Source organism: Solanum stenotomum, chromosome 7, assembly GCF_019186545.1.
Source record: "Solanum stenotomum isolate F172 chromosome 7, ASM1918654v1, whole genome shotgun sequence".
In the NCBI taxonomy this organism is placed as follows: Eukaryota; Viridiplantae; Streptophyta; class Magnoliopsida; order Solanales; family Solanaceae; genus Solanum; species Solanum stenotomum.
In genome coordinates, this window is record NC_064288.1 from 52232167 (window position 1) to 52251106 (window position 18940).

The 18940-nt window shown below is 32.1% G+C and overlaps 1 protein-coding gene and 1 long non-coding RNA gene across 5 annotated transcripts; one reads left to right on the forward strand and one right to left on the reverse strand.

The window, feature by feature from the left end:
• Window positions 1–155: 155 nt before the first annotated feature.
• Window positions 156–9856, reverse strand: LOC125870205 (phenylalanine ammonia-lyase-like). 4 transcript variants are annotated; one of them, XM_049550576.1, is made up of 3 exons: window positions 9346–9802; window positions 7115–8736; window positions 156–294 (listed from the first exon to the last, which is right to left on the reverse strand). In XM_049550576.1, exons 1-3 carry the CDS (start codon window positions 9714–9716, stop codon window positions 167–169), a joined length of 2121 nt encoding a protein of 706 aa, XP_049406533.1. In that variant the 5' UTR covers window positions 9717–9802; the 3' UTR covers window positions 156–166. The 4 variants fall into 4 exon arrangements, with proteins under 4 accessions (XP_049406533.1, XP_049406534.1, XP_049406535.1 ...); XM_049550577.1 differs by lacking the exon at window positions 7115–8736 and having other exon boundaries at window positions 156–1916; window positions 9346–9856; XM_049550578.1 differs by lacking the exons at window positions 7115–8736; window positions 9346–9802 and adding an exon at window positions 2308–2769 and having other exon boundaries at window positions 156–1916.
• On the forward strand, window positions 666–7928 carry LOC125870207 (uncharacterized). The gene is made up of 2 exons (XR_007446872.1): window positions 666–776; window positions 7597–7928. It is a non-coding gene; the product is annotated as an uncharacterized LOC125870207 (long non-coding RNA).
• Window positions 9857–18940: the final 9084 nt, after the last annotated feature.

An 18940-nucleotide genomic window follows, 5' to 3' on the forward strand; every position in this document is an offset into this window, starting at 1 on the left:
AGGCCAAAAGTGACCATTAATGCTTCTTTTATGTCATGCCAAGAAATAACAGCATATTCCTAACAAACAGCTCCAAAGGAAATAAAATGATATAAGTTCAAAACATATCTAGTAAATTCACCATAAGGTAAAAAACTGAATTTGGAAAATAGCACTTGACAAACACCTAGCAGATTGGAAGAGGAGCACCATTCCAGCTCTTGAGACACTCCAACAATGGATCAATGATCTGTCCATTGCACATTGCTGTGAACACCTTGTCAATCTCTTCACCGGGCGATCGAACTTTTTCACCTGTCAACACTTCTGTTCCAAGTTCTTGTCTCACCAACCTGTACAATGGATATGATCTGCATTTTGTGATCCTGTTAGGAATTGCAGGGTTGCCACTTTCAACAACAACTCTTGCACTCTCAACTTCTTTAGGCAACACAACTTTCAATTCGTCCTCGAAAGCTACAATCTTTTGGAAGATTGAGCTGTTCACATTCTTCTCACTTTCACCATTATTCATAGCATGATCAACAAGGACTTGTCTCAACTTCTGCATCAAAGGGTAGTTGGAGTTGCAGGGGTCATCAGCATAGGCAAATAGGTATTCCCTGTCCACAACTTGTAGCAATTCCTTTTTGCAGAATCTTGCAGGATGAAGTTCACCATTAGCACCCATTGTCAAAGTTCTCTTAGCTACTTGGCTCACTGTGTTCTTAACTGCATTCCTCAAGTTCTCCTCCAAATGCCTTAAGTCGATAGCTTGGCAAAGCGCAACGAGATAGGTTGATGACATTAGCTTCAAGATGTCGACAGCCTCAGCGGTTTTCCTTGCTGAGACTAAGCCCAAGGAATTCACATCTTGGTTGTGTTGCTCAGCACTTTGTACATGGTTAGTCACTGGATTAGCCAAAAATTGAAGTTCCGAGCAGTAAGAAGCCATTGCGATTTCAGCTCCCTTGAAACCATAGTCCAAGCTTGGATTCCTTCCTGCTGAGAGATTAGATGGCAACCCATTGTTGTAATAGTCGTTGACAAGCTCCGATAATTGGGCAAACATCAATTTCCCTATTGATGCAAGGGCCAATCTTGTATTATCCATGGACACACCAATATGGGTGCCTTGAAAGTTGCCACCGTGCAAGGCCTTGTTTCTTGAAACATCGATCAATGGATTGTCGTTCACTGAGTTAATCTCCCTCTCAATCATCTTAGTTGCTGCGCGTATGACTTCAATTTGAGGGCCAAGCCATTGTGGAGATGTTCGGAGAGCATACCGATCTTGCTTTGGTTTTTGAAGAGGATCCATTTCATGGAGCTTCTGAGCTTTCTTGACATAAGAGCTGCCATCCAAAATGTGTTCCATAATAGCAGCAACCTCAATCTGACCAGGGTGATGCTTCAACTTGTGTGTCAAATAGTCTGTGAATTCGGGCTTTCCATTCATCACTTCAGCAAAAATTGCTGATAAAACTTCAGACATAACAGCAAGAATGTTGGACTCAAACACGACTATTGATGCCATACCAGATGCAACTGCTGTGCCATTCACAAGTGCAAGTCCTTCTTTAGGCTGCAACTCGAAAAATCCACCACTAACACCAGCCACGCGCAACGCTTCCTCAGCATTAAACTTCTCACCATTGGGTCCAACAGCCTTGGAATTAGGCCTGCCAGTGAGCAAACCAACAATGTATGACAACGGGACAAGATCACCCGAGGCAGTGATCGAACCACGAAGGGGCAAACACGGGGTGATGTTGCTGTTGATCAACTTAGTAATTGCTTCCATAATTTCAAATCTAATGCCAGAGTATCCTTGAAGCAGAGTATTGATCCTAACAAGCATAGCTGCCCTTGTTGCTGAATGTGGCAATGTGTGAGATGATTCTGTTCCATTGCCAAAAACTCCAGCATTCAAGAACCTGCAAAATCAATGTCATCAAGATTAGATTTCGAACTGAATTCTACCAATCAGGGGGCCGAGGGAGTTCATCCCAAATTCAAAGTCTAAATTTGTGTTACACATATAAATAAATTTAAACATGTGTTGTTTTTAATTTTAGATGATGCAATTAATCGAATTTGTTACTTAGCTAATTTATAATCAACTATGGTTCCAAATGTTATAGATAGAAAACAAATAACATTAAAATGTATTTCATCTTCAAAAGAAAATAAAAAAAACTTTTTCAATAGAGTGGTGATGTTTATGGCCCGAGATGGAGCACTCAAGGTAGTCGATAAGCTATATATACGAAAAATATAAAAATTCTTTACGTTGTGAGTGTATATATAACGGGTAAAGTAGTTTACCTAATAAGGTCCTTTTGAAGAGCACTACCATTTTTTGTTCTTCTATGAGATGTGTCACCAAATCCAGTAGTAACACCATAACTATCTGTACCTTTACTCATACTATCCATAACCCAATCACTACTAGCTTTCACACCAGCCCTTGCACTTTCAGAAAGTTCTACTTTGACCCCATTACTTTTGTTATCAGCATTTGCAATGGATGCAACTTGTGCAACTGTCAAAGTTTCACCCCCAAGTTTCACAATTGACTTTCTAAATTCATCCACCATCTTTTTCACTTCATCCAAATGATTCCCTCTTAAAGATTCAGCAGCCATTTCCCAATTCAATGGATCATGAACATTAATTGATTTCTTGCATAATTCCATGGCTACAACTTCTCCATTAACATGTCCATTTTGTGCAATTGATGATGCCATTGGATCAAGAAAATGGCTAGATTTGTAATGGAGAAATTTTACTTAGGAGAAAATGGAAAAAAGATGTTGTGAACTTATAGAACTTTTTGTTGTTGTTGTGGTGAGTATAAATAGAGAGGAACAAATGATGGTTAGGTAAATAAAATATGTGAGAGGGGAGTTGATAGGAAAAGACTAAAATAATGGTCATTGGAAGATTAATAGCATTAGATATAATATATCTTTATTAAATTCTAGATTTTGTTTGAAAGAGACAAATTTTATTTATATTGGTCAATAATATTAAGTATAATATAGTTTTATTAAATTCTGAATTTTGTTTGAAAGAGACAAATTTTTTTATGTTGGTCAATATTATTAAGTATAATATATTTTTATAATTTTAAATTTTGTCTGAAGGAAAGAAATTTTATTTATATTGGTCAATATTATTAAGTATAATATATTTTTATTAAATTCTGAATTTTGTCAGAAAGAGACAAATTTATTTATGTTGGTCAATATAATTATTAAGTACAATATATTTTTATTAAATTCTGAATTTTGTTTGAAAGAGACAAATTTATTTATATTGATCAATATTATCAAGTATAATATATTTTTATTAAATTTTGAATTTTGTCCGGAAGTGACAAATTTATTTATGTTGGTCAATATTATTAAGGATAATATATTTTTATTAAATTTTGAATTTTGCCTGAAGGAAACAAATTTTATTTATATTGGTCAATATTATTAAGTGTAATATATTTTTATTAAATTCTGAATTTTGTTTGAAAGAGACAAATTTATTTATGTTAGTCAATAAATTAAGTATAATATAGTTTTATTAAATTTTGAATTTTTTTTCTGAAGGAAATTTTTTTTATTTATATTGGTCAATATTATCAAGTATAATATATTTTTATTAAATTCTGAATTTTGTTTGATAGACAAAAAAATATTTATGTTGGTCAATATTATTAAGTATAATATATATTTTTAAAATTTTGAATTTTGTATGAAGGAAACACATTTTATTTATATTGGTCAATATTATCAAGTATAATATATTTTTATTAAATTCTGAATTTTGTCTGAATGAGGCAAATTTTATTTATATTGGTTAATATTAATAAGTATAATATAATTTTATTAAATTTCAGATTTTGTTTGAATGAGACAATTTTATTTATATTGGTCAATATTATTAAATATAATATATTTTTATTAAATTTTGAATTTTGTCTGAAGGAAACAAATTTTATTTATATTGGTCAATATTATTAAGTATAATATATTTTTATTAATTTCTAGATTATGTCTGAAAGAGACAAATTTTATTTATGTTGGTCAATATTATTAAGTATAACATTTTTTTATTAAATTATTAATTTTGTCTGAAAGATACAAATTTATTTATGTTGGTTAATATTATTAAGTATAATATATTTTTATTAAATTTTGAATTTTGTCTGAAAGAAACAAATTTTATTTATATTGGTCAATATTATTAAGTATAATATATTTTTTTATCAATTTCTAGATTTTGTTTGAAAGACACAAATTTTATTTATGTTGGTCAATATTATTAAGTATAACATATTTTTATTAAATTTTGAATTTTGTCTGAAGGAAACAAATTTTATTTATACTGGTCAATATTATTAAGTATAATATATTTTTATTAATTTCTAAATTTTGTTTGAAAGAGACAAATTTTATTTATGGTGGTCAATATTATTAAGTATTATATATTTTTATTAAATTTTGAATTTTTTCTGAAGGAAATAAATTTTATTCATACTCGTCAATATTATTAAGTATAATATATTTTTATTTCTAGATTTTGTTTGAAAGAAACAAATTTTATTTATGTTGGTCAAAATTTGACCTTTTTAATTGAAAATTTATGGCTTTGAAGAAAATAAAGTGAGAAAAATTGAAATCTATAATTAATTCAGGATTAGTCAATATAGCCCTTTAAGGATAGTCAATACATAGTTTAAGAATTGCCGCAACATTTTATTTTTTCCTTCATTTCATCGTGTTTAATAATATATGTTTATTTATTTGAAGTCCCTTTTAATCTCCTTAAAGAAAAAATAAAAAAGAAAAGAAGATTATGTAACGATCCGATCTGTCGTTATTCAAAGGCATCTCTTGCGAAACAAAAAATTCGACAGTGCAGAGCAAGATTTTAAAAAAAATTGAGCATGCGATGATTTTGTCCCAACTTGATTTTTGGGCTAGGATGACTTTACCCTGCCATAGCAGGAGGCTTCCCGCTATGACGGCGGAGCTATAGCGGGCTGACAAACATTCTTCAACCTAATTAATGTGTCGTCTTTTATTTTCCTCTCATTTTTTGAAAGGAGAAAATAGACAAGGGTTGCTCCAAAAATCCTCAAAAAGCACCCGGGGCAAGGGAGTAATGAAGGAGAAAAATTATCGCGTCAAGTAGTTGGAAGCCTAAGGGATTTCGGTTCTCGTTTTCAGTTCTAAAGTCTTTATGTGATATGAGCCCTTGAGTTGAAAGTTCAAATGAATTTAGGCCAAGAGTTGACTTTAATCAATATTTGGAGTTCGGACACCTGGATTGGATTCAGGAGGTAATTTTATGCCAAGCGATGTCTTGGTTCAATTTTCAGAGGTTCCGAGGACATTGTGGTCTTTTTGGGCGAAAGTTAGTTTATTGTGACGTTAACGGGTGCTGGATCAATGAGACCTCAAATTTGTGTTTCGATGATTCCATTGAGTTCAGAACGTCGAATTTGGTTGGGTAACATATCTAACTTGTGTGCACAAGATTCTGAAAATTCTGAGGGTCTTTTTGGTGAATTTGGTGTCTAAGTGTATGTTGTATTGGTGATGTCTAGTGTCTCCTTCGTGTTTCTAGAGCTAAATTAGCTGTGTTCAGGAAGGGTCTTGTGGTCTAGCCACCGTGTCGCGGAAAAAAGTCTTTTTTTTCTTGTAAATGCATTTTTTTCTATTTAGAGATGTTCGCATATCCGCTCAAGCAAACCTGTCCCAAGTCGGCCAAGCCTCTGCTCTTCCGGGAAAAGTCGCTTCCTTTTTTCAGGCCTTGACCGTAATCGCGGAGGGTCGAGGTGTTTACCCTTCACGTTTGCGGATGGGAAAAGGGTTTGAAAGACCTTTGCATTCGTGAAACTTTGATCGCGATCACAAAGGGTTAGCTAGCTGGTCTCCGCGTCGTGGGGCTTTGACTACGACTGCGAAGAGCATATATCTAGTAGTTTATTGAATTCTAAAATCGGGATTTCTTTCCCATTTCACCATTGTTGGACCTTGGGAGCTCTAGAAAGACAATTTTAAAGAGATTTTTCAAGATAAGACTATTGGATAAGTGATTTTAACTCCCTTCCTTTATTACCCACTTATGATTTTATGATTTTAACATCAAAATCTTTGTTTTTAAATTCAAAGTTTGGGGGTTCTCTTGAAATTGAGTTTTTGATAAATTGAAATTTTAAAGTTGATTGCAACTTTTTTTCTTTATGATTTAACGTATGAGTTCCAAAATCTTTGGGAACTTTGATTTTCTATATAAAAAAAATTCAAAATTATCCCTATCCCTCGGTTTAATAATTTGGATCGATTCAAATCCGATTTTCCAAAATCAGTTTTATAGGTATCGATGTTCATGATTTTTTCTGAGGATTTTTTATTTGATTAAATTTTGTGGATTCAAAGATTCATCATAGAGGGAAGACTCAAGTGCCGAGTTGATTTTATTCTCTTTTAAGGCAAGTGGACCTCTTTGACCTTTCGTTAAGTGAAAAAGGTATCATAAGATAAAAGTTTAGACATCATCAAAAAAATGTATAGTATCGTCAAATTTAAAGGGGAAAAAATATCATAAGATAAAAGTTTAATTAATTCTTTTTGGGTACATAAGCATTTGGGGTGATAGGCTATACATGACGAATTTGAGCTTATCGAAAATATGACCTATTGACCTTTGATAGGAGAGTGTGGAGGGCTAGGATTCAAATAAAAGGCAAGTAATACTTAGTTTTGCATTTGGTTTTTCTATTCAGTAGCATTAATATTATTAATATTAAAAATTTGAAAATCTTTCAACAACTTCTTTTATGTCATGACAACTATCTATATATTCTATGTCACAAGATCTGATTCTCATATTGGGAGAGACTTGACACTTTCGTTGAGCCAACATTACAAACAGTCGGAAAGAAGAAAAAAAATTGATATAACTCTAGTAATTCACTGAAAAATTAAGACTTAGACAAACATCTAGCATATTGGAAGAGGAGCACCATTCCAGCTCTTGAGACATTCCAACAATGGATCAATGATTTGTCCATTGCAAAATGCTGTGAATACCTTGTCAATCTCCTCACCGGGCGATCGAATTTTTTCACCTGTCAACACTTCTGTTCCAAGTTCTTGTCTCACCAACTTGTACAATGGATATGATCTGCATTCTGTGATCCTGTTAGGAATTGAAGGGTTTCCACTCTCAAGCATAGCTCTTGCACTCTCAACTTCTTTAGGCAACACAACATTTAATTCTTCCTCGAAAGCTACAATCTTTTGGAAGATTGAGCTGTTCACATTCTTCTCACTTTCACCATTCTTCATTGCATGATCAACAAGGACTTGTCTCAGCTTCTGCATCAAAGGGTAGGTGCAGCTGCAGGGGTCATCAGCATAGGTAAACAAGTATTCCCTTTCCACAACTTGTAGCAATTCCTTTTCGCAGAATCTTGCTGGATGAAGTTCACCATTAGCACCCATTGTCAAAGTCTTTTTGGCTACTTGGCTTACGGTGTTCTTGACAACATTCTTCAAGTTCTCCTCCAAATGCCTCAAGTCGATTGCCTGGCAAAGCGCCACGAGATAGGTTGATGACATTAGCTTCAAGATGTCCACAGCCTCAGCAGTTTTCCTTGCTGAGATTAAGCCCAAGGAATTCACATCTTGGTTGTGTTGCTCAGCACTTTGGACATGGTTAGTCACTGGATTTGCCAAGAATTGAAGCTCCGAGCAGTAAGAAGCCATCGCGATTTCAGCTCCTTTGAAACCATAGTCCAAGCTTGGATTCCTTCCTGCTGTGAGATTAGATGGCAATCCATTGTTGTAATAGTCGTTGACAAGCTCCGAAAATTGGGCAAACATCAATTTTCCAATTGATGCAAGGGCCAATCTTGTATTATCCATGGACACACCAATAGGGGTGCCTTGGAAGTTGCCACCGTGTAAGGCCTTGTTTCTTGAAACATCGATCAATGGATTGTCGTTCACTGAGTTAATCTCCCTCTCGATCATCTTAGTTGCAGCACGTATGACTTCAATTTGAGGGCCAAGCCATTGTGGAGATGTTCGGAGAGCATAACGATCTTGTTTTGGTTTTTGAAGAGGATCCATTTCATGGAGCTTCTGAGCTTCCTTGACATAAGAGCTTCCATCCAAAATGTGTTCCATAATAGCAGCAGCCTCAATCTGACCAGGGTGATGCTTCAACTTGTGTGTCAAATAGTCAGTGAATTCGGGCTTTCCGTTCATTACTTCAGCGAAAATCGCAGATAAGACTTCAGACATAACAGCAAGAATGTTGGACTCAAACATGACTATTGATGCCATACCAGAACCAACTGCTGTGCCATTCACAAGTGCAAGTCCTTCCTTAGGCTGCAACTCGAAAAATCCACCACTAACACCAGCCACACGGAACGCTTCCTCAGCATTGAATTTCTCACCATTTGGTCCAACAGCCTTGGAATTAGGCCTGCCAGTGAGCAAACCAGCAATGTATGACAGAGGGACAAGATCACCTGAGGCAGTGACCGTTCCACGGAGGGGTAAACACGGGGTGATGTTGTTGTTGATCAACTTAGTAATTGCTTCCAAGATTTCAAATCTAATGCCAGAGTATCCTTGAAGCAGAGTATTGATCCTAACAAGCATGGCTGCCCTTGTTGCTGAATGTGGCAAAGTGTGAGATGATTCTGTTCCATTCCCAAAAACTCCAGCATTCAAGAACCTGAAGAAAATAAATCACAATTCATCAACATCACATTTTTAACTGAAATTCGACTAACATGTATCATCAAGTAGAGCGTATGATGTCGATATCACACTGTACATACAAAGTCAAAATTAGTTTCATATATACATACTAAAAAACGAAGCATTCATCATTAGAGTACCAACCATATTCACATTTAAACATGTTTTTAATTTGAGATAATGCAATTAATCGAATTTGTTACTTAGCATGCTTTCATCTAATTTAAAATCAACTACAGTTCAGAATGTTTTAGCTAGTAAACAAGAAAAATAAAAATGTGTCTCATAATAATTAATTGTTTCAATAGAGCCTATGATGACTATGGCCACTCAAGGCAGTCAATTAGCTATATATACGAAAAATATAAAAATTCTTTACGTTATTAAGTGTATATAAAAAAAATCAACTACAGTTCAGAATGTTTTAGCTAGTAAACAAGAAAAATAAAAATGTGTCTCATAATAATTAATTGTTTCAATAGAGCCTATGATGACTATGGCCACTCAAGGTAGTCAATTAGCTATATATACAAAAAATATAAAAATTCTTTACGTTATTAAGTGTATATAAAAATTAGTTTACCTAATAAGTTCCTTTTGAAGGGCACCACCATTTTTTGTTCTTCTATGAGATGTTGCACCAAATCCAGTAGTAACACCATAACTATCTGTACCTTTACTCATACTATCCATAACCCAATCACTACTAGCTTTCACACCAGCCCTTGCACTTTCAGAAAGTTCCACTTTGACCTCATTGCTTTTGTTATCAGCATTTGCAATGGATGCAACTTGTGCAACTGTCAAAGTTTCACCCCCAAGTTTCACAATTGGCTTTCTAAATTCATCCACCATCTTTTTCACTTCATCCAAATGACTCCCTCTTAAAGATTCAGCAGCCATTTCCCAATTCAATGGATCATCAACATTAATTGAGTTCTTGCATAATTCCATGGCTACAACTTCTCCATTAACATGTCCATTTTGTGCAATTGNGCCATTGGATCAAGAAAATGGTTAGATTTGTAATGGATAAATTTTAGTGAAGAGAACGAGAGTTTTATTTATATAAAAAAAGAATGTTGTGAACTTATAAAACTTAATGTTGTTGTGGTAGATGGGATCATATGTAGTGAGTATAAATAGAGAAGAACAAATGATGATAAGTAAAGCAAATATGTGAGAGGGGGTTGCTAGGAAAAGACTAATTTTGGCCACTGATATAAATCAAAGAAAAGTTTTAAGAATTTAACAACTTTAGTCCATTATTGTGCCCTTGACTTCAAAGTCCATGTAAAGTTGAATAGAAGAAGAAAATAAAGGTCAAACAACCACACTACCTATTTGAGCCAACATTTTAACACCTTTTTCCCTTCTCTTTCCAAGAATTTCACTAGAAATGTGTGGAAAATTAATCTAAATAATTATGTCTATATTACGTACATGCATTTACCAATAGCTTTTCAATATTCTACGTGTCATGTTAAAATTTGAGCAAGTTAGAGTTTATTTAATTGTATGAGATCATATAGTGTCTTATTGCAATATTTATCTCGTTTCAACTTTATCGAATAACCACAAAGGAACACAAGCATAAATTGTCAAATATATCCATCAATATAGTCGATAATCTCATTTTTTTTATTGATCTTTTACAAAATGATCATATAATTAAAAATAACATTTGTAATCGATTACAAAACTTCAATTATATAAAAATTAAAGAAAAGTTTTCGGGATTTAACAAGTAAAAATTAGGCAAATGACATAGTATAAGAAAGAAATTACTTCCTTTCCCTACTCTTTCATTAATTACCAAAAATCCCTTTTTGTAGTGTTTTTCGGATACATAATATAGCAGCGTGGATACTTAATATAGCAGTGCGGATACTTTAATTAATAACGGGTGAATACTTAAATTATTAAGTTGTTAGCAGCACGGATACTTAATTAACGGGCGGATGCATAATATAGCAGCGCGGATACTTTAATTAATAACGGGCGGATACTTAAATTATTAAGTTGTTAGCCGCACAGATACTTAATTAACGGGCGGATGCATAATATAGCAGTGCGGATACTTTAATTAATAACGGGCGGATACTTAAACTAATAAAGTATCCAGTTAAGTTGAATTGGGGGAAAATAAGGGATTTTTGTATTTTAGTAAAAGAGTAGGGAAATATTGANGATTACAAAACTTCAATTATATAAAAATTAAAGAAAAGTTTTCGGGATTTAACAACCTTATCCCATTGTTACAAAATATACAAAGAAACTTAAACATCCTCATCCAATTATACAAAAATATCCACGAAATATATATATATATATATATATATATATATATATATATATATATTGATAGAAGATAAATTGAAGAAATCTAATGTGGTTAATTAATTACAAATTTCTAGTATTATTTCACCAATCTTGGGTATAAAAGATCATACAACTAAAATAAAATTTGTAATAAAATACAAAACTTCGATTATAAATTAAAGAAAAGTTTAAAAACATTTAACAACCTTTATTGACCATGTAAAGTTGAATAGAAGATATGACTTTTCTCTATTTGAGTAAAGCAACCACACTGTCTATTTGAGTCTAACATTTTAACACCTTCTTCCCTACTATTTCCAAGACTTTCACTAGAAATGTGAAGAAAAATGAATCATAATTATGTCCACATTACATGCACTTACAAATGAGTGGTAAGTGACAACAAAATGGTCCCTAGCTACTTCAAAATATAGAAATTTATTGATATCTTTTACTTCATCAAACATATTAGAATTTGTCTTTAACAAAAAAAAAGAATTGTTTTTTAATTTAATTTGCTTCTCAATATTGTATAGGTCAAGTTGTTTGTTTGTTTATTTATTTGTCTGAGACCAAATAACAAGCACATTTATCTCATTTTAACTTTATCGAATGTCCACTAAGGATCCTCATCCAATTATAAAAAAATATCCATAAAACATCTATACAATTTATATACATGATATTTCCTAGTATATGTATTGCAACTAGGAGATATTCTCTTAGATATATCCACCTATATTTTTGATAGAAAAAAATAACTCTGCAAAGGTCTAATATATTTTATTTATAGATTTCTTGTATTAATATTTCACCAATCTTATATAGAAAAGATTATACAGCTAAAATAAAATTTGTAATAGACTATGAAACTTTCGACTATAAATTAAAGAAACGTTTAAAGGATTTAACAACCTTTTCATTATTGACCTTGAATTCAAAGTCCATGTAAAGAAAAAAAATTAGTCAAGCAACCACACTATCTATTGGAATCAACATTTTAACACCTTTTCCCCTCCTATTTCCATGAATTTCACAAGAAATATGAAGGAAAATGAAGTTAAATTAATACTCATATTATGTCTACAGTTCATGCATTTACAAATGAGTGATGACAACCTACTTTTTATAAAATTAAAAATAGAAACATTGTTGATATACCATTCACTTCACCAAACACATCAGAATTTGTCTTTATTCCAAGAAAATAAATAAGAGCAAACTTCAATTATTTAAGAAGAAACTAAAGTTATTCCCCAAAATTATGATCTAGCTATAGTAGAAATTAATTGTAATGACCCGGAAAATTATTTTTGGAAATTCTGAACTATTCGTTTAACTTTAGTTAATTAGTTGATGGGTAATTATAAATAATGGACTTAATTGATAGTTAGTGGGCTAAAGTGATAATTTATTTAAGACCTTCTACTATTTGACCCATATGTAAAACATAATTAATAATAATTAAGGTTCCTAGGTTGAGTCATAAACTCAAAAACGACCGCGACACTATTAGCAGAGAAAGTTGACGGCGGCTTCAGGTGAATGCAGTGCCGGCTCTACAGCTTTGAAAAAAAAGGCAACTGCCTTAGGCCCCAAAATTTGAGGGGCCTCATTTTTTAAAAATACAATAGATTATACATATATTTTTTTTAAAATATCACGTATAAATTGTAGAAAATATAATTTTTTCATCAAAGAGCAAGGAAATAATAGAAGTTTGATAAATTATAAATACTATGTCTCAAGAAAGATTAAATAATTGGCTATAATAAACTTCATAAAAAATATATATTCGAATTTAAGGCCTCCATTCGGATTTTGCTTTAGGCCACCGATTTATTAGAGCCGTCCCTGGGTGAATGTTTCTCAATTTCGTTCCAGTAACTTTAATTATATGTAGAAGTTTGAATTAATGAATCATTAGATGTGGTGGGTAGTATCCTTGTTATCATTATTATATTATAATTGAAATTGAAAGAGAATTAAAACGTGAGAAAGTTGTCATTGTAGACATGAAAACTATTATTTTTTTAAAAGGGAGGAAGGTCATGAAATTGTAATGATGGGGAGTGATTATGCATATATATAAATCGAGTGATGTTGTGAAAATTTTGATTGGAAAAAATTTGGAACAAGCAATTATGACCAGTAACTATACGTTAAAGTTGGAATTGGGTCCTGGGTGTTCTAATTATTTGGAATATTTTAGGGTGCATGGAATCTGGGTATTGTTGACTATAGTAAGTTGACGTGTTATTGTTTCACTAGTTCTTAATAATTTTCTTATGATATTTGGAGAAATTGAAATTTAACCCTACGCTTGAAATTTAGAAAATATTAGAGTTGACATGTTAATTGTCACCAAGATATAAGAACTTGATTTTAGGTTTGGGTGAGCTCTTGGGTCTAGTTGGACATAGAGTAATATGAGTGTTGTTAGTTTCGAAATCTTATCGTGGCCATTTATTTGAATAGATTGTATTGATTTGGAAGTCCAACGAAAGGGAAAGGCTCAAGTTCCGGAGTGATTGTTCGACTATTTGAGGCAAGTGGATTTCTAAACTCTTGTTAAGTGTATGGAATTCGTGTACTTCCTTGTAATATGTGTTTGGGGGTAACGAGACTTGGTGATGGGGACTTGTCCACATTGATTCATTCCAATGATGAAAAAGGGGTAATAAAAGCCAATGTGATAATTGTTTGTGTGTGATGTGTTGAGGATTGATAATGGTTTTAAAGACTTGTTGAATCATTGTTGATGTTGTATCATGATTGTGTTGTTGTGAATTGTGCAATGTTATGAAAATGGTCATCTCTTCATTATTTGTGTGAACATGTCATTTGTATTGTTCTGAGACATGGTTGTGACAAGTGTTATGTGAATTGAGAAAGAATAAGAAATTAAAGAGGATGTACCATTTCGAGGGACGTATCGCGCGCCGCGATGGATACTATATTTCGAGGGACGTATCGCGCGCCGCAATGGTTACTATTATCGAGGGTCGTATCGCGCGCTGCGATGGATGCATAGACAGATATGTCCCCCATGGGTCCCGACTGAGAGACAGCAGGTGTGTATCATTAGGGCAGATATGCATCATTATACTTGACATTGCATTCCATTGCATTGCACATATTTATCATTAGTGAACTTGATATTGTGTTTTGCTGATCTTGTGAGTACCTTTCTGTGGAACTTTGATTGATGAATATTGAGCTTGTTGTTGAGAATATGTGATTGTTAGAATGTTGTTGTTAAGATATGCGCTTGTAAATTGTGAACTGTTAGGTTGGGCTGGTTTATTACAGGTTGTAGTTGTGGAGTTCAGTTGGGGTGTAAGGAGTACCCGTATTCTATCCCCTTAGCTTGTGTTTAGAGGTTTACTTGCTGAGTACCGTGTGGTTTGGTACTCATCCCTTGCTTCTACAATTTTTTGTAGGTTATGAGCCTGGATTTTGTGATACTTTCCATTCTCTTATTTTCCGAGGCTTCTTGGAGATTTGTGAGGTAGTTGTTTGTCATGTTAACGAACTTTCTTATTTCTATTTATGATCTTGTTCTATTCTAGAAACAGGGTCATTTGAGACTTGTATTTCTTTTGAATCTATTGTAATACTTTAGAGACTTGTATACGTGACAACCAGATTTTGGGGGTATTTTTGAGTTGATTATAAAATTTCCGCATTTTATTGTAATGATTTAGTTTTAGGCTGACTTGTCTTGGTGGGATAAGACGAGTGTCATCACGTTCATTTTTGGGTCGTGACATTAATCTAGGTAGACGTAGGATATTTATCTCGATTTTATCTGAATCAAGTATATAATATAAGTTCAATAGTAGAAACCTTATATTTTGATCCATGTATTGTAGGGGTGTGCAAAAACCGATTTAACCAATAAATCGAATCGAAAAAACACTATTGGTTTATTGATATTGGGTTATTGGGCTAACGGGTTTTAAACGGTTTTGCAAATTTTTTTATTGGGTTATTGGTTCGGTTTCCGGTTTTATAATTTTTGTTAATGGTTAAACCGATAACCCAATAAGACTATACTAAATTTACTAGTCTTATTGTTAATGGTTAGACGATTGTTACTTTCACACTTTTTGTTAATGGTTAAACGATTGTTACTTTCACACTTTTTCCTTTGAATGTGTCTAGTGTCTAAACTTGCAAGAAAAATGATTGTTACTTTTATGATTATTACTTTCATGTCAAATGTTGGAAAAATCATATGGTTTATTTGAAAATTTTCTTATCGTGTATATAATATATATGAGTATTTTCTTATTGGTTAAACCGAAAACTGAACCGTTAAGTACCATAAACCGATTAACCAAAAACCGCTAAGAAATATGTTATTGGTTTGGTTATCGGTTTGAAGTATTTACAAACCGATAAACCGAACCAATAACACCTAAAACCGAACCGAACCGACCGATGCGCACCCCTAATGTATTGTCATACGAAGGAAAATATTTTCATTTTCACTGAGAAAATCATTATCTTACATAGCATAACTCATTGTAATTCATAACATAATCCAACATATACAATTTTATTTCAAGCACATTTTGCTTATATAGTATTATACTACAAATTAATCCAAAATTAAATTTAAAAAGCCACTAGGATAATATGACTAAGTGAGTTGAGGTGGTTTAGAATAATGTCATTAACTCTAACAACTTCTATCCAAACACTATTTATATTTCCTTTAATTTACTAAATAATATTAGTAGTTATCATTGACGTATAAATTTCATTGCTAAATAAAAGAAAAAATCGTTGATAATTTTATGTAGCGATAACTTGCATTGCTTTTTTTCTCTCTTTTTATAGTAATCTTTTCTTCATATTTGTTTTTCAGATGCAAAAGGAAAATATAAAACTTTTTTGAAAATAAAATGATTGTAGTTAGGCGTGTTCACGGTTTGGATAAAAACCGATCCAAATCGAAAAACCAAACCAAATCGATAAAATAAAATCGATTTTATTTGGGTTTGGTTTTAGATTTTTGAAAACCGATAGTATTTGGTTTGGTTATGGTTTTATTGGAAAAAGCCGAAGAAATAACCGAACCAAACCGATGAATTATATACATACTTAATATATTGTTTTTATAAACAATTTTAAAGATCTTATATATGTTTTCATTTTCTTTATAATTTACTTATTGAAAGAAAAAATGCCCAAGATGAAACATTTATCTTATTAATTTCATGTATATGAGTGTCTATGACAATTCTTTGTGGGACTAAAAATGTTATTTTCTCTTCCTTCTAGACCAATATAGTGAATTTTAAAGTTTTATTGATATTAAATTCAGTGATCGAAAGTTCGGTAATTTAAGTCATTCTAACTATTTTTCATTTTGAATGGATTGTTGTCTCTTTTTTCACATTTTGAATGAATTGTTTCTTTTAATTTTGTGTATGGTTAATAACCGAATAACCGACCCAAACCAAACCGAAACCGATAACCACCAACCCGATAAATGTATATTATATTTGGTTTGGTTTGGTTTTGATAATTTTAAAACCGATTAAATTGGTTTAGTTTTGGTTTTGATCAATAATCGATCCAAACCAACCCGTGAACACCCCTAGTACTTATTTAATGAGTAGTTTTATGTCAAAATGAAATGCAAATGATTATGCAACTTGCTAAAGCTGAGGTATGGACTTCATCATCCTCCACTTATGGCCCTATATCGAGGAAATCTATATATGGTTCATATTTATTTAAAAGTTTTTAGTTCAAGCCTTTCAAGTTGAGTTTTTTAAAATTAGAAATATTATGTTTAGAATTAAATTTTTGTAATATACGAATTCAAATTCAATCTTAATTTTAATACTAATATAGAACATCAGGAAAAAAAAACAATTTAAAGAATGAAGATCCATATAGATTTCTTTTATTATATTTTGTCACAAACTAAGTAATTAGTAGTTTGAGTTTGATTCATAAAAATAAAATCATTTTTAATTAGAATGGAAAAATAAAATCATAACATAATTGGATCACATGTTTCTAATTATGTCGGATAAAAATATATTTTCCCTTCCATTTTTTTTTTTTTTTTTTTTGTATTAGAAGATAATCCTAGTATTAGGTACTACACAACCTTTTTTATTAGCAAAGCATCTCAAAGTTTTTCATATATTTATATACGTATCCAACATATAAATGTAGTAGATGTTGAAACATTGTATTATGTATATAACAGGGGCGGCTCTAAAGCTTGGCCAGTGAGGCCGTTGCCTTAAGCCTCAAAAATTTGAAGACCCCAAATTTGTTTAAATTATTATTATTAATTTTATTATATATTAATATAATTTATATAAATAAAATTATTATGGTATCTTTTTTTTTTTATTTCTTTGAGAGTATTTTTTATCAATAAGTTCATAAATTCTCATAATCTTTTCACTCATTGTTTGATATATTTGTTTTAACTTCAAATTTTAAATTATATCCTTTTTATATTAGAACTAAGTTATATATATTGATAACATAAGGATTTTTTTTCAATCTTTTTCTTAAACTACGTGAACACAAAAATATTCATGCACAAGTTTCTTTTTCGTTTTAATTTAATATATTATATGAAAATTTTATAATTTGTTTTAGATATTTACCAATGAGTGCTACTTAATGGAATGAATTATATCATTTGAAAAGAAATATATCATTTAAATTGATCAGAAATTTGGATATTTTTGTTACTATCCATGCTCAAAACTTCAACTATTAAGTTGTTAGTGAAAAACTTACAAGATAACAAAAAATACAAGATTACAATTGAAAATATAATGAAGAAATAAAATATCTGCAGGCTGAGGCGTGGATATCTCGCTCTCTTTAAGGAGATTCAAGCCCACTGCAACAAATGTTTTTCAACGGTCCAGCAGTAGTCCTTTTTGACTTGTCCCCTCTAGGATACAACAACCCATTCACAAAGTATAACTCAACAACTCTGGACAAGAGTTGAGTCCAAAACTCCACAAAAAGAACACCTCCCTTCAACTAATAAGAACTTTCTTTTTTGACTAACTTTTTCCTCTCTATCTTTTCTTATGTTTTTTCAACCAAATGAAGACCATCACTATTTATACTATAAGAAATCTTCCTAGCAATGAATAGGAAAATAATGGGGTAGTAAATAGTTAAGATAATGGTCTTAGGAGTTACATAGATTACAAAGGATATTAGGGAATAAAGAGTGAAATAAAGTAGGCAACTAAAGGCCACCAACGTGCAAAGCAACTTAACGGACAAAAGGAAGATGTTGCACAAAGATCATAACTTCCAACGTTCCCTACTACATTTATCACTAATGAAGAATGTCAATAAAGCCTAACAATAATAGGCATTACATAACCACTGACACCACTAACAAAGGCAGCACCAAATGAAAATATTAGGCGACCTTAAGATATAATATGATGAGCTATTATAATAATTATTAAAATGCTCTCAATAACCAACAATCCCCACTCATTTCAATATTAGACAAGAGAGTATACCAGTTGAAGAAAGATTACTATGCATAATGAAGGTGTGTTCTGCATTGAACCTCCACTTAGTGATACAGTAACTTTTACTTCAGAGTCGTAGTGGTCTTAGACTTAAACTATGATCGCTTAAGGGAAATAAAATATTATTGCTCACACATAATAATCAAGGTATTGACATGAGCTTTAAAGCCAACACGTTATGGCCATGTGCTATCCCGGTTTCATGAGTGCCTTTGAGAATAAGCCAAATTCTCATAGGAAGCGACCTACTTCCACACTCACATAGGTGAAATCTGCCGAGAGTGCTCTTATAAGTTTAACACTCCACCC